Genomic DNA, 16,473 nt, shown 5'->3' with positions numbered 1-16,473 from the left:
ATGACCCAGCCACTGAAATCAAATATGTTTATCTTTGTTTTCCCGCTCACCACCTTTTAGCTGTAACCTTTGATGATAGTCAACACCCCATCAGGGGAACAGGGAGTGAGGGAGAGAAAGAGGAGAGAGAGGAAGTAAGTGAGAGAAAAGGGAGAGCACTGAACATCATTTGGAAACTATGTGGCATGTTTTCCATTTTCTGGGAGTGCAGCTGGAAGCATGTCCAGTCTCCCAACTGAGCTGACAGACACACAGCAGCAGGACAGAACGTTTAAACATCTCTCACAAAATGTCCGCCTGTTCTGTCCACCTGTTCACTCACACACTCACACACTGTATTCACTCACACACTGTATTCACTCAGACACTGTATTCACTCACACACTGTATTCACTCACACACTGTATTCACTCACACACTGTATTCACTCACACACTGTATTCACTCACACACTGTATTCACTCAGACACTGTATTCACTCACACACTCACACACTGTATTCACTCACACACTGTATTCACTCAGACACTTTACTTTCCACTTTCTTCACTTTTCAGCACTGTATCACTCAGACACTCACTCAGACACTGTATTCACTCAGACACTGTATTCACTCACACACTGTATTCACTCACACACTGTATTCACTCAGACACTGTATTCACTCAGACACTGTATTCACTCAGACACTGTTTCTCTCTTTTTCTTTCCACTTTTATTCTCTTTCTTTCACACACACTCACACACTGTATTCACTCACACACTGTATTCACTCAGACACTGTATTCACTCAGACACTGTATTCACTCAGACACTGTATTCACTCAGACACTGACACTGTATTCACTCACACACTCCCATCACTCAGTCAGACACTGTATTCACTCAGACACTGTATTCACACTGTATTTGACACTGTATTCACTCAGACACTGTATTCACTCAGACACTGTATTCACTCACTTTGTGATAGTCAACACTGTATCACTCACACTGTATTCACTCAGACACTGTATTCACTCAGACACTGTATCACTCACACACTGTATTCACTCAGCACACACTGTATTCACTCAGACACTGTATTCACTGTATTCACTCAGACACTGTATTCACTCAGACACTGTATTCACTCACACACTGTATTCACTCAGACACTGTATTCACTCAGACACTGTATCAGACACTGTATTCACTCAGACACTGTATTCACTCAGACACTGTATTCCACTCAGACACTGTATTCACTCAGACACTCACTCAGACACTGTATTCACTCACACACTGTATTCACACACTGTATTATCACACACTGTATTCACTCACACACTCACACACTGTATTCACTCACACACTGTATTCACTCAGACACTGTATTCACTCAGACACTGTATTCACTCAGACACTGTATTCACTCAGACACTGTATTCACTCAGACACTGTATTCACTCAGACACTGTATTCACTCAGACACTGTATTCACTCAGACACTGTATTCACTCAGACACTGTATTCACTCAGACACTGTATTCACTCACACACTGTATTCACTCAGACACTGTATTCACTCAGACACTGTATTCACTCAGACACTGTATTCACTCACACACTGTATTCACTCACACACTGTATTCACTCACACACTGTATTCACTCAGACACTGTATTCACTCAGACACTGTATTCACTCAGACACTGTATTCACTCACACACTGTATTCACTCAGACACTGTATTCACTCAGACACTGTATTCACTCACACTGTCAGACACACTGACATTCACTCAGACACTGTATTCACTCAGACACTGTATTCACTCACACACACTGTATTCACTCAGACACTGTATTCACTCAGACACTGTATTCACTCAGACACTGTATTTCACACTGTATTCACTCACACTGTATTATCCACTCAGACACTGTATTCACTCACACACTGTATTCACTCAGACACTGTATTCACTCAGACACTGTATTCACTCAGACACTGTATTCACTCAGACACTGTATTCACTCAGACACTGTATTCACTCAGACACTGTATTCACTCAGACACTGTATTCACTCAGACACTGTATTCACTCACACACTGTATTCACTCACACACTGTATTCACTCAGACACTGTATTCACTCAGACACTGTATTCACTCACACACTGTATTCACTCAGACACTGTATTCACTCAGACACTGTATTCCCTCAGACATTCACTACTGTATTCACACTCAGACACTGTATTCATTCACTGTATTCTCAGACACAGACACTGTATCCACTCAGACACTTCACTCACACACTGTATTCACTCAGACACTGTATTCCCTCAGACACTGTATTCACTCAGACACTGTATTCACTCAGACAGACACTGTATTCCCTCAGACACTGTATCACTCAGACACTGTATTCACTCAGACACTGTATTCACTCAGACACTGTATTCACTCACTGTATTCACTCAGACACTGTATTCACTCAGACACTGTATTCACTCAGACACTGTATTCACTCACACACTGTATTCACTCACACACTGTATTCACTCACACACTGTATTCACTCACACACTGTATTCACTCAGACACTGTATTCACTCAGACACTGTATTCACTCAGACACTGTATTCACTCACACACTGTATTCACTCACACACTGTATTCACTCACACAAAAAAACTTGAAACACACATGCTTGCGCCCTGGAACGTGTGCACACACACACACAAACACACACACACTCACAATATGTGTGTAGATTGCACTTAAAGCATAGTCCAGGTTGACAAAAAGCATACAGAAAAAATATGATTTCTATAAAAGGTGTTACCAATGAAATAAGTGAAGTATCTTTGGACTACATGAAGTGTATCCAATGCGGTCATGGCATTTTGTCAGCTGGTTATTTTCATCCAAAAGACGGCCTGTCCCACAGTAATTGACCGTTCATTAACATAAACATGTTTTGCATCTCATGTGCCCACTATTATCCTCTAACTATAGAATGTGAATAATTAGAATGTTTCCATGATTCCAACGGTTCCCACAAGTGCTCTGATCTAAACTGCATGTCAAATCCCAATTGCAACATTTTGTTTAAAACAAGGCCTAGATTATTTTTGCCAATTTTGTACAGCCCTACGTGGCAGTGTGGAAATGATATCAAATGAGTGCAGGAAATGCAGAAATATGAAAATGCAGAAAATGATTTTTGGTTGAAGTCTATAACTGAACAGTATAAAACAATCAGAATGGAGAGAGACCCATTGAAATCACTTAGAATGTATGTTTTCACACTAGAGTCACACACTACTCCTAAAGAACGCAAATACCGTCATACCATAAAATATTAGGAAAATACAGTGATATGATATTTAGGCCATATCGCCCAGCCCTAACACTACCCACTGTGGGGTGTATTCGTGTGTGTGTTCTGTTCAGACGAGTGAGCGCAATTTTCTTTCATCCTCTTCACAGGGCTTACTTTAAAAAGTACAAAGAACAGTTGGATCACTCCCTTAGCAACTCCTATATAAAAAGTTACAACCAAATGTTCAAAAAGAATATCCTTTATCTCTTTTCTCCATCTCTGGCATAAGCAGCAGTATTTGATATTAGGATGCTTGTCAGGTGTCTCCAGGTCTCTGTGATAACCCCCAGGGCTTGGCTGTCTCTCACTGATCTCCAAATCAGCTCAAGTCTACTCCAACCACAAAGCATAGTTGAAAGAACAAGGGATGGAGGGATGGCAGGAGGTGGAGGTGAACACTAGTTCTCGCAATGAAAAAATGTCCACCAGCTGACCGAGTTCAACGCCTCTCTTAGTGTACACAAAGGCGTGGCAGTGAGTTCGGACAGCTAGAGAAAGAGATTGAGGGGATGGGGGGGGGGGGGGGGGGTTCGCTAAGACTACATACACAGCTATACACAGCTAGCTGTGCAGTTCCAAATAGGTGTTCACAGCAACACTTTATGAAACACCTGATCTAAGTCTTCACAATAATAACAAGACAATCCAGCCTGAAAATCCAGACCAAAAACATCTTTGCAGTTCAACGGGCAGAGATGACGATCTGTGCACGGCTCATTTCCACTCAACTTTAGGTTTTAGAACACAAATCATAAATATCACCATCAATGAATAGGACGAAGAGAAGGACCATGTAGATAAGCCAGCAGATCTACCTCAAAGACTTCTTCATCGAGTATTCTAGTTCCGAAGACCACAATTCCTTTGGTGTCGATGATGGGGTGTGGGCTCCTGGACAGTTTCTGCGTGGTCTTCTTTTTACAGTCCAGGATGATGGTGATGCTCTGTTTGTGAACACTGATGGCCACTCTATGCCACCTGGGGACAGGAACAGAAGGTTAGCTCTCTCTCTCACACACACACACACACACACACACACACACACACACACACACACACACACACACACACACACACACACACACACACACACACACACACACACACACACACACACACACACACACACACACACGTTTCACTACAGTTATACTCGCTTTGAGATGGATAAAAAGTCCCACACGTTTAACTATGCTACAGTTGCGAGTTGTGGGACTAGTGAAACACTGATATTACAACCAGGCTAGAGTACAGGGATGTTTTGTCCAGGATATTTTTTTAAATTTTATTTCAGCTTTATTTAACCAGGTAGGCCAGTTGAGAACAAGTTCTCATTTACAACTGCGACCTGGCCAAGATAAAGCAAAGCAGTGCGACGAAAACAACAACACAGAGTTACACATGAACAAACGTACAGTGAAATAACACAATAGAAAAGTCTATGTACAGTGTGTGCAAATGTAGAAGCGTAGGGAGGTAAGGCATAGGCCATAGAGGAGAAATAATTACAATTCAGCATTAACACCGGAGTGATAGATATGCAAGTAGAGATACAGCTACAAGACCATGGTGCTTGCCTACGGAGCTGTGAGGGGAACGGCACCTCAGTACCTCCAGGCTCTGATCAGGCCCTACACCCAAACAAGGGCACTGCGTTCATCCACCTCTGGCCTGCTCGCCTCCCTACCACTGAGGAAGTACAGTTCCCGCTCAGCTCAGTCAAAACTGTTCGCTGCTCTGGCTCCCCAATGGTGGAACAAACTCCCTCACGACGCCAGGACAGCGGAGTCAATCACCACCTTCCGGAGACACCTGAAACCCCACCTCTTTAAGGAATACCTAGGATAGGATAAAGTAATCCTTCTCACCCCCCCCCCCCCGCTTAAAATATTTAGATGCACTATTGTAAAGTGGTTGTTCCACTGGATGTCATAAGGTGAATGCACCAATTTGTAAGTCGCTCTGGATAAGAGCATCTGCTAAATGACTTAAATGAAAAAAAATGAAATACTGGGGTGCAAAAGAGCAAGAGGGTAAGTAATAATATGGGGATTGTCACGCCTTGGTCTTAGTATTTTGTGTTTTCTTTAATTATTTGTTCAGGCCAGGGTGTGACATGGGTTTATTGTGTTGTCGTATTGTTTTTTTTTGTAGGCATTGGGATTGTGGCTGATTAGGGGTGTGTCTAGCATAGGCTTGGCTGCCTGAGGCGGTTCTCAATCAGAGTCAGGTGATTCTCGTTGTCTCTGATTGGGAACCATATATAGGTAGCTTGGGTTTCATTGTGTATTTTGTGGGTGATTGTTACTGTCTCCGTGTTAGTGTTCACCAGACAGGCTGTATAGGTTTTCACGTTCCGTTTGTTGTTTTGTATATTTATAAGTTATTTCATGTATCACTATTCTACATTAAAGAACATGAGTAACCACCACGCTGCATTTTGGTCCGACTCTCCTTCAACAGATGAACGACGTTACAGAATCACCCACCACACCCGGACCGAGCGGCGTGGTAACAGGCAGCGACAGCAGAAGCAGCGAAGGGAGGACGTTATGGACAACAGAAGTATGGAGTATACGACGTGGGAGGAAATAGACAGGTGGGCGGTCGACCCAGAGAGAGAGCCGGAGCCCGCCTGGGATTCGCTGGAGCAGTGCGAAGAGGGCTATAGGAGAATGGAGTCTAAGAGAAAGACACAGCGGCGCAGAAAGAAACCCGAAAGTCAGCCCCAAAAATTTATTGGGATGGGCTCAGGGAGAGAGTGGCAGAGTCAGGAGTCAGACCTGAGCCAACTCTCCCTGTTAATCGTGAGGAGCAGCGATCAAAGGACTTTTGGACTTGGGAAGAGATATTGGATGGAAAAGGACCCTGGGCTCAGCCTGGTGAATATCGACGCCCCAAAGAAGAACTGGAGGCGGATGGAAGCCTGAGAGTCAGCCCCAAAAATTTATGGGGGGGGGCTCACAGGGAGTATGGCTATGCCAGGTAGGAGACCTGCACAAACTCCCTGTGCTTACCGGGGTGCTAGAGAGACCGGGCAGGCACCGTGTTATGCTATGGAGCGCACAGTGTTTCCAGTGCGGGTGCATAGCCCGGTGCGGTTCATACCAGCTCTTCGTATTGGCCGGGCTAGAGTGGGCATCGAGCCAGGTAAGGTTGGGCAGGCTCGGTGCTCAAGAGCTCCAGTGCGCCTGCACGGTCCGGTCTATCCAGAGCCACCTCCAAACACCAGTCCGCCGGTGGCAGTATCGCTATTCTACATTAAAGAACATGAGTAACAACCACGCTGCATTTTGGTCCGACTCTCCTTCAACAGACGAACAACGTTACAGGGATGAGGTAGTTGGGTGTGCTATTTACAGATTGGCTGTGTACAGGTATAGTGATCGGTAAGCTGTTCTGACAGCTGATGCTTAAAGTTAGTGAGGGAGATATGAGTCTCCAGCTTCAGTGAATTTTGCAATTCGTTCCAGTCATCGGCAGCAGAGTACTGGAAGGAAAGGTGGCCAAAGGAAGGGTAGGATATGGATGTTTTGTTCAGGATAGGGATGTTTTGATCAGGATAGGGATGTTTTGTTCAGGATAGGGATGTTGTGTTCAGGATAGGGATGTTTTGTTCAGGATAGGGATGTTTTGTTCAGGATAGGGATGTTTTGTTCAGGATAGGGATGTTTTGTTCAGGATAGGGATGTTTTGTTCAGGATAGGGATGTTTTGTTCAGGATAGGGATGTTTTGTTCAGGATAGGGATGTTTTGTTCAGGATAGGGATGTTTGTGTTCAGGATAGATAGGGATGTTTTGTTCAGGATAGGGATGTTTTGTTCAGGATAGGGATGTTTTGTTCAGGATAGGGATGTTTTGGATAGGGATGTTTTGTTCAGGATAGGGATGTTTTGTTCAGGATGTTTTGTTCAGGATGTTTTGTTCAGGATAGGGATGTTTTTGATGTTTTGTTCAGGATAGGGATGTTTTTTGTTCAGGATAGGGGATGTTTTTCAGGATAGGGATGTTGTGTTCAGGATAGGGATGTTGTGTTCAGGATAGGGATGTTTTGTTCAGGATAGGGATGTTTTGTTCAGGATAGGGATGTTTTGTTCAGGATAGGGATGTTTTGTTCAGGATAGGGATATTTTGTTCAGATAGGGATGTTTTGTTCAGGATAGGGATGTTTTGTTCAGGATAGGGATGTTTTGTTCAGGATAGGGATGTTTTGTTCAGGATAGGGATATTTTGTTCAGGATAGGGATGTTTTGTTCAGGATAGGGATGTTTTGTTCAGGATAGGGATGTTTTGTTCAGGATAGGGATGTTTTGTTCAGGATAGGGATGTATCCATGAGTTCAATGTCTACACATCCGAGGGCACTGTAGCGCACACAGCTCAGCTACTGTCAATCCGAGCAGGTCTTTATAAATAATACAAACTACCTTGGTTGACTGCCTAGCTAGATAACAAGCTATGTGTTAGATGGACAGACAGCAGATAATTGAGATAAGGAACATGGGTGACCGGTCACCTGCACAACTAAACCCCACAGTAGTGTGTCCACCAGACTTATCAAAGCTACACCAACCCACACCTGCGCTCTGATTACAGAGAAGCAAGCAGCTAAACTGACAGCAGATTGTCTGATATGGTACAGTATAACAGATGTCACTGTTGAGGCTTCTGGAGAGCGACTAGTGTGATATAATGCAGTATATGTGTTCCATTGTATATCATAGTTTACAAGCTGTGTATGCACTAGGCAGAGTGATAAGGTATATTGCAGGATGACTAGGGTTTATTGTATGGTATGGTATGGTATCAAACAAGGTCAACATACTTTTCATTGGCCGGTATGAGTCCTCTGAAGAGGAGATAGTTTGACTATAAAGTACTATATATATATAACGTACTATGTAATGATATCAGTGTACTATCTAATGGCATAGTAATACTGTGAGTGGAATGAGGTGAACCTACTTTCCATCGGCCAGATTGAGACCTCTGAAGAGGGGGTAGTCCTCAGGGCTGGGTTTACCCATGTGGTCCTCATACAGGAAGACAGGAGAGCGTCCCACCTCCACCCCAAGCTGCTGGATACCCTGCTCGTTATACACAGACAGAAGGAAGGACTGGGAGCCCTTCTTAGGCTTCACTGTAGCCAGGATGGAGAAGTCCTCAGGAAACACATCAGCTGAGAAGGGAGAAGAGTGGGATGGAGGAATGGAGCGTGAGAGATAGAGAGGGGGGACAGAGAGAGGAGTTATAACACACCTGTTTATGTCATGTGCTGAACAGTGAGAGTCAGAGGACCACATCCCTACATGGGTTTTATTTAAAGTATTGTTTTCAAGAGTAAAATCTGAAAATCCCAAAATGCAGTCCATCAAATAAATGGTGTACTGCACTGAAACTACACTATGATAACCTTTAGAGACACAGTCAATACATTGTTATATACTGAAGCAGGCAGGGGAAACAAACAGGGAGAAGGATGAAGAACATGGGACATAAGATATGACAACGGCTTGGACAGGGGAGACATCTAAATGACGTCTTGGAGCATCTAAAGTAAACAATAGCTCTCTCCAACCTGCCAACACTGGCCAGAATACAGAACAGAACAGAGCTGGAAGGGTTGGAGAGAAAAGTATGGAAGAGAGAGAGGAGGAGAGAGAGAGAGGGAGAGAGAGAGAGAGAGAGAGAGAGAGAGAGAGAGAGAGAGAGAGAGAGAGAGAGAGAGAGAGAGAGAGAGAGAGAGAGAGAGAGAGAGAGAGAGAGAGAGAGAGAGGGAGAGAGAGAGAGAGAGAGGGAGAGGGGGAAGAGAGAGAGAAGGGGAGAGAGAGAGAGAGAGGGAGAGAGAGAGAGAGAGAGAGAGAGAGAGAGAGAGAGAGAGAGAGAGAGAGAGTGAGAGAGAGAGAGAGAGGGGGGGGAGAGAGAGGGAGAGGGGGGAGAGAGGGAGGAAGAGAGAGAGAGAGAGAGAGAGAGAGAGAGAGAGAGAGAGAGAGAGAGAGAGAGAGAGAGAGAGAGAGAGAGAGAGAGAGAGAGAGAGAGAGAGAGAGAGAGAGTAGGACAGGAAGGAGAACAGAGTAATGAGAATAGCATGTGGTCCCTGGGCGGCCGTCGAAAACACTTTCTAATTTTCCCAAACCCCTCTTCCCCTCTCCTCCTTTCCTCTCCTCCTCTCTCTGACCTGATCCATCCACCAGACACATAGAGAGACATAGAGAGAGAGAGACAGGGGCAGGAGAGAAAAAAGGAACAAAGAAGGATAGAGACATACGTTTGAAAATAAAGGGGATATGAGAAGAGATGCTGAGAAAGAGAATGAAAGCCAGAATAAAGGAGTATTTATAGAACAACAAAACACGGGACATACAAAAACAGGAAAAATGGGTGAAAGGAACAGAGGAGAAGTGAAAGGGAAGTTTCAACCCACTCTCTCCCTCTTCAGGAGTGCCCACTTCCCTTCTTCCCTCCCTCCATCCCTCCATCTGCATGCCTAGTCTAAACTCTCCCTCCATTTTGTGAGCGCCAGCTACATCTGTGAGACATATGCCCTTAGAGCAAGGCCTTCTGGGACATTCTCAGCCCCCCAACAAGGGGGCGGGCCTTGCTTTTCCCAGAAGACAATGGGGTACTCACATACATGTGCAGGTTAGACTAACATTTAGTTCTGGCACCATTGATAAGTCCCAGGAGTAGACAGATGCATTTGTTTTAAGGGTAGAGGAAAGAGGTAGAAACCTGCTGATTTTATGGAAACCATCATGCCTTAATTATGCCTTAGCGTGATAGTTGTCTTTGCAAAGTGTTTTTTTAACTACAAAGAATGAATCTGAGAGTGTGAAGCTAAAGCTATGCTGCACTAATAAATTGGCATATTGTGAAGCAACAGATGTAGGATCTTAATTTGAGCCAGTTTGCTGAAGCAGGAAAATAATCCCGTAGTAACAGAAATGGGAATTATTATGTAGATTATAATTAATGGACATTTTTGTAGGGTTTTGATACAAATGTCATTAGGGCAAATCAAGTCTGAAATCTGAAGTTTGCATTTCCTGCTTTGCTTGAAAATTCTCAGCAACAAAAGAGTGATCAAATTAAGATCCTACATCTATATTTGTGATGGTATTTTTTACACTTAGACACAAAGGGTAAGTAAAAGTCTCACAGGAAAAGTAAAGCAGTCCTATACTTTAGTTCGGAAACATCTCTCTATTTATTTTCTAACTTCACAATTTAAAACTTCTTCAGGCTAGGATCTATTTTTCTCCATTTCTGTCTGAATGACGTGCACAAAGTAAAATGTCTGTTACTCAGGCCCAGAAGCCAGGATATCCATGTAATTGGTACCATTGGAAATAAAACACTCTGAAGTTTTACAGATATGGTAGGAGAAAATCCAAAGAAAAAACAACAAGAATAGTTTTTTTTGAAAGCCCATGCTCTTCAAATGGAAAGTATAGGGAAAAATGTAATCTAGCTCCCAGTATACAATTCCTATGGCTTCCACTGGGTGTCAGTAGTCTTTGTTCAAGGTTTCAGGCTTGTTTCTTCCAAAACGAGGAAGAATAGTGAGTTTTGATACAGGGACACAGACTTGGAAATTTGTGTATGACCGCGCGACGAAGAGGACACGCACCTGCTAATATAATTTTCCTATTGAACATATTTCTTTCCGTATTAAATATTATTGTTTAATTACAAATAGCGATTAATTTTAGGTTATCTGAGGATTAAATAGAAACGTATTTTGACTTGTTTTAACAAAGTTTAGCGGTAGCTTTTTGGATTCCTTTCTCTGCATGTTGAACGAGTGTATTACTCAAATAGATGGCTCCAACTAAACAGACTTTTTGGGTATAAAGAAGTATTTTATCTAACAAAATGACACTAGATGTTGTAGCTGGGACCCTTTGGATGACAAATCAGAGGAAGATTTTCAAAAAGTAAGTGAATATTTAATCGCTATTTGTGAATTTATGAAACCTGTGCCGGTGGAAAAATTATTTGATGTGGGGCCTACTGTAAATTGGGCAGTGCAGTTAGATTAACAAGAATTTAAGCTTTTAACTGATATAAGACATTTGTATGTACCTAAATATTTAATAACCATAATTTTTATGATTATTTATTTGAATTAAGCACCTTCCAGTTTCACTCTCCAGTTTCACCGGGACGCCTAGCCTCATTAAGGAACTCCAGACGAATGACTCCTCGTCTGGGAAGGAATGATCTTTCCTGAACATTTGGATCTATGTGTTTGCCGGGTTTTCACAGCACCCCCACCCCCCCACCCCCTCCCGCCGGGTAATGGGACCCAGGCTGTGGTCACCGTGGAAACACAGCATTAGAGCATCTATGAGACAGACAGCCAAGCAGAGGGCTTGGAGGTGAAAGATGCCTTGACGGGAGAGCAGTGGGAAGGTTCTGGAGCCTGAGGTTAGGAGCAGACAGACACTTGAGAGAGGAAGGGAGGAGAGGAAGGAGGGAGGAAAGGAAAGAGAGGAGGGGGAAAGCTCTCTAGTCACTGATGGAAAAATATGGATTTCTCATCATCAGCCATTTTCTAATTTCTCTACTTTCGCTCTCCCCTCATTGTCTGTCAATCTCTATCTCTAACTGTTTCTCCCTCTCACTCAGTAAAGACAGAAAGACAGGCCTATAATCACTTCATGCAGTGTTCACACATCTTGGCAGTGTGTTCCAGAGGAATTCTCTTTGGCTCAGAGAGAGAGAAAGAGAGAGAGAGGCAGCAGCTGCTTGAGTGGCAGATGCTTTGAGAGCAGAGCAGAGCAGAACAGAGCAGAACAGCGCAGAACAGAACAGAGCAGAACAGCACAGAACAGAGCAGAACAGAGCAGAACAGAACAGAGCAGAACAGAACAGAGCAGAACAGAACAGAGCGGAACAGAGCATGGTAAGAAGAAGAAGAGTGGTGAGAGCAGAACAGAACAGAGCATGGTAAGAAGAAGAAGAGTGGTGAGAGCAGAACAGAACAGTGCATGGTAAGAAGAAGAAGAGTGGTGAGAGCAGAACAGAACAGAGCATGGTAAGAAGAAGAAGAGTGGTGAGAGCAGAACAGAACAGAGCATGGTAAGAAGAAGAAGAGTGGTGAGAGCAGAACAGAACAGAGCATGGTAAGAAGAAGAAGAGTGGTGAGAGCAGAACAGAACAGAGCATGGTAAGAAGAAGAAGAGTGGTGAGAGCAGAACAGAACAGTGCATGGTAAGAAGAAGAAGAGTGGTGAGAGCAGGCTACAGTAAGAGTTGCCAACTTGCCACTGGTGCATTCCTCTCTACCCCTCAGCTCAGCTCAGCTCCAGAGTCCTCAGACAACCCTTTGGAGCAGACCAGCTAAGCTCAGCTCATCTCAGCAGAGCAGGGAGTGGCAACATCGGATCGCTTGCTCATGAGCAGAACGATAGAATGTAGAGTGACTGAACAGTTTTGTGGTGACAAAAAGGGGAGACAGAGAGAGTCTGGGTTGAATTATTATTTATGAACGAAAAAACACAAAAGTCTTTCAATTGTAGATTTGAAACACTCCTGAAAGGGCAGTACACTGTAAGTGGTTCCCGTTAGCTTAGTCGGGAGGGAGTTGGATCTCAGCTCTGGTGTGTTTCATTTATTTATTTTTTTCTACATTTTCTCCCTAATTCGTAGTTACAGTCTTGTCTCATCGCTGCAACTTCCGTGTGTGTGTGAACGTGTCTGAGAGAGAGAGGGTGATGGTTGTAATGGTTGGTTTACCCTGGCAGCGCCACCTCCCTACAGCATCTTTCAAGAAAAGTCTGGAAAAGTGTGGGAATGCCAGACTCCCCTAACAGCCAATCATATAGCTCCCAGATGCCCCCAACAGCCAATCAGACACTGTAGATAAATTACATTCTGTTCTAGCAACCGATGAGTGTGACTTGTAATAAATTAATAACACTATTAGTAAATGTTTTAAAAAACAGTACAACTTCTTAGGATAATTGGTACGTACAACTGGTTATAATTGTGCTTTACCAGAACAGATGAGTTGGATATATGCTGTAGCTAATATGCTGTAGCTAATAGCTGTGTCCGGTATTTATTGGTTAAAGAGGGGAGAAGACGGGGAGAGTGATTTGGTTTGCCACTGTGTCTCCGGTTTCACTGTGCTGGCATACCTCTGTGTCTAACTCCCCATCCACATCTGCTCTCTGTATGTGTGTGTGTGCGTGCGTGCGTGCGTGTGTGTGTAGAGAGAGTGGTGGTAGTGGCTCCCCAATGAAAGATAAGATAGTAATTAACAGCATGTCACCTCTAAAAAGCAAAAAAAAAGCTAGAACATGTGCTCTGTCAGAAAGACTGATCTGGGAGGAACACAATTGTGACATGGCTTTCCTCAGCTTGTCATTTAACTGATGCCTTCTCTCTTCGAGCTCTTTGGCTACCACTCCTGTTTTCTCCTCCAAACCAATTTGGAAGAAGAGAGGAGGAAGAAGAGAGGGGAGAGAAGGGAGAGGGGAGAGAGAAGGAGGAGAGGAGACCACCCAGCTACTACAGTCCTGCCAGAGGCATGGATCCCAAGACACCCCACTGCGAGATACAAGTCACTGTGTAGTCCACTGATGTTGTCAATTGTTCACCCTACTAACCCCACTGAGTGTGTGTCAGAGAGAAACCTACTGTAGACCATGGAAACCCTGTGTAAAATCTCTGAAACGATGAGTATGTGCATATGTAAATGTATGTGTATCTGACTTCCAACTGCTCATCTCTTCGGGAAACTGTAAAAGAGGGACAGAGAGTTCTTTCACAAAGAACATTCCAGACTATTCTGACGTAGGAGTCTGAACATTAGAGTCAGAGGTAAGGACATGTTGAGAGAAGCCAACTGTCCCGTTGGTCTGTCGGGCTATTTATAATCCCTGAAGAGAAGATGGGAAACCACCACAGTACAGACTCTCTCTGTTTCAGACCCCCCCATCCTCTGATGAATCACTTCTTCCATGTCTGCGGGTTTGACTGAACATGCTCGTAATGTTCCTAATCTAAAATGTGTTGGTGGGGGGAGGGGGGGGGGGGGGGGTTGGGGATGTAGCAGGATGTTACAGTCTTAACAAATCAGGCTAAGAGCCAAAGTTTAGTAGTAGTAGAGAGGGTAACAGAGAGAAGGAACTGGACCAAATGATCTCGCTCTTTCTGCCTTCTGGAAGATATTAGCTGTACTCATTTCAATTCAAGGGCTTTATTGGCATGGGAAACATATGTTAACATTGCCAAAGCAAGTGGAATAGATAATATACAAAAGTGAAATAAACAATACAAATTAACAGTAAACATTACACTCACAGAAGTTTCAAAAGAATAAAGACATTACAAATGTCATATTATGTATATATACAGTGTTGTAACAATGTACAAATGGTTAAAGTACAAAAGGGAAAATGAATAAGCATAAATATGGGTTGTATTTACAATGGTGTTTGTTCTTCACTGGTTGACCTTTTTTGTGACAACAGGTCACACATCTTTCTGCTGTGATGGCACACTGTGGTATTTCACCCAGTAGATATGGGAGTTTATCAAAATCGGGTTTGTTTTTGAATTCTATGTGGATCTGTGTAATCTGAGGGAAATATGTGTCTCCAATATGGTCATACATTGGGCAGCAGGTTAGGAAGTGCAGCTCAGTTTCCACCTCATTTTGTGGGCAGTGTGCACATAGCCTTGATATTGAGACAGGCTATGCTCACTGAGTCTGTGCATAGTCAAAGCTTTCCTTAAGTTTGGGTCAGTCACAGTGGTCAGGTATTCTGCCACTGTGTAGTCTCTGTTTAGGGCCAAATAGCATTCTAGTTTGCTCAGTTTTTTTGTTAATTCATTCCAATGTGTCAAGTAATTATATTTTGCTTTTCTCATGATTTGGTTGGGTCTAATTGTGTCGCTGTCCTGGGTCTCTGTGGGGTCTGTTTGTGAACAGAGCCCCAGGACCAGCTTGCTTAGGGGACTCTTCTCCAGGTTAATCTCTCTGTAGGTGATGGCTTTGTTATGGAAGATTTGGGAATCGCTTCCTTTTAGGTGGTTGTAGAATTTAACGTCTCTTTTCTAGATTTTGATAATTAGCGGCTACCTAATTCTGCTCTGCATGCATTACTCTCTCTTCATGTTGAGGTGGACAACTGGAGTCAAATACTGACCACAGCACAGACGTCTATTAAACTCCTCTTGATCACAGGGCTCAAACATATGTCCTTCTTGTTTTACTTTTCTTGGTGGTTTTCCTTTTTCTATGCATGATTAAGGTGATCATTTATTTTTATTTATTTGTTGTGGTAGAATTAAGTATAATGTTTTTTCTTTTGTTGAAATTGTCCTGCCTTTGGCGGGGATGGCGTCCTACATGGGGACGCCGTCCCTGTCATTTCAGCACAGCTTTAGGTGTGTTACTGAAGCTACTGTCACTGTGAAGGAGTTTCTGGTCACTGTAGGAGAGAAGGTAGGATATGAGAATGTTGCTTATGCATCGCGGATGAATAAAGCGGTGGTGGTTTTTCTTAAAGAAGAGCGTCTTGTTGATCGTATGGTTGAGCATGGTGTACTTCTTAAAGAAGAGTGTCTTGTTGATCATATGGTTGAGCATGGTGTACTTCTTAAAGAAGAGAGTCTTGTTGATCGTATGGTTGAGCATGGTGTACTTCTTAAAGAAGAGAGTCTTGTTGATCGTATGGTTGAGCATGGTGTACTTCTTAAAGAAGAGCGTCTTGTTGATCGTATGGTTGAGCATGGTGTACTTCTTAAAGAAGAGAGTCTTGTTGATCGTATGGTTGAGCATGGTGTACTTCTTAAAGAAGAGAGTCTTGTTGATCGTATGGTTGAGCATGGTGTACTTCTTAAAGAAGAGCGTCTTGTTGATCGTATGGTTGAGCATGGTGTACTTCTTAAAGAAGAGCGTCTTGTTGATCGTATGGTTGAGCACGGTGTACTTCTTAAAGAAGAGAGTCTTGTTGATTGTATGGTTGAGCATGGTGTACTTCTTAAAGAAGAGCGTCTTGTTGATCGTATGGTTGAGCATGGTGTACTTCTTAAAGAAGAGAGTCTTGTTGATCGTATGGTTGAGCATGGTGTACTTCTTAAAGAA

General features: G+C 43.4%; 1 protein-coding gene across 5 annotated transcripts in view; it reads right to left on the bottom strand.

Annotated features, from left to right (window-relative positions):
* LOC124049150 (collagen alpha-1(XI) chain-like) overlaps window positions 1–16,473 on the bottom strand; it is a 143,432-nt gene that overhangs the window by 88,947 nt on the left and 38,012 nt on the right. For all 5 annotated transcript variants that reach the window (XM_046370518.1, XM_046370520.1, XM_046370521.1 and 2 more), the window contains exons 3-4: window positions 8,338–8,551; window positions 4,189–4,351 (exon numbers count right to left, since the gene is read on the bottom strand). In XM_046370518.1, coding sequence (XP_046226474.1) covers window positions 4,189–4,351; window positions 8,338–8,551 — 377 coding nt within the window. The remainder of the gene's footprint in view (window positions 1–4,188; window positions 4,352–8,337; window positions 8,552–16,473) is intronic.

The sequence above is a fragment of the Oncorhynchus gorbuscha genome, linkage group LG11 (assembly GCF_021184085.1).
Source record: "Oncorhynchus gorbuscha isolate QuinsamMale2020 ecotype Even-year linkage group LG11, OgorEven_v1.0, whole genome shotgun sequence".
In the NCBI taxonomy this organism is placed as follows: Eukaryota; Metazoa; Chordata; class Actinopteri; order Salmoniformes; family Salmonidae; genus Oncorhynchus; species Oncorhynchus gorbuscha.
Note: the sequence above shows the minus strand (reverse complement) of the source record. Positions and strands in the feature narration are given on the sequence as shown.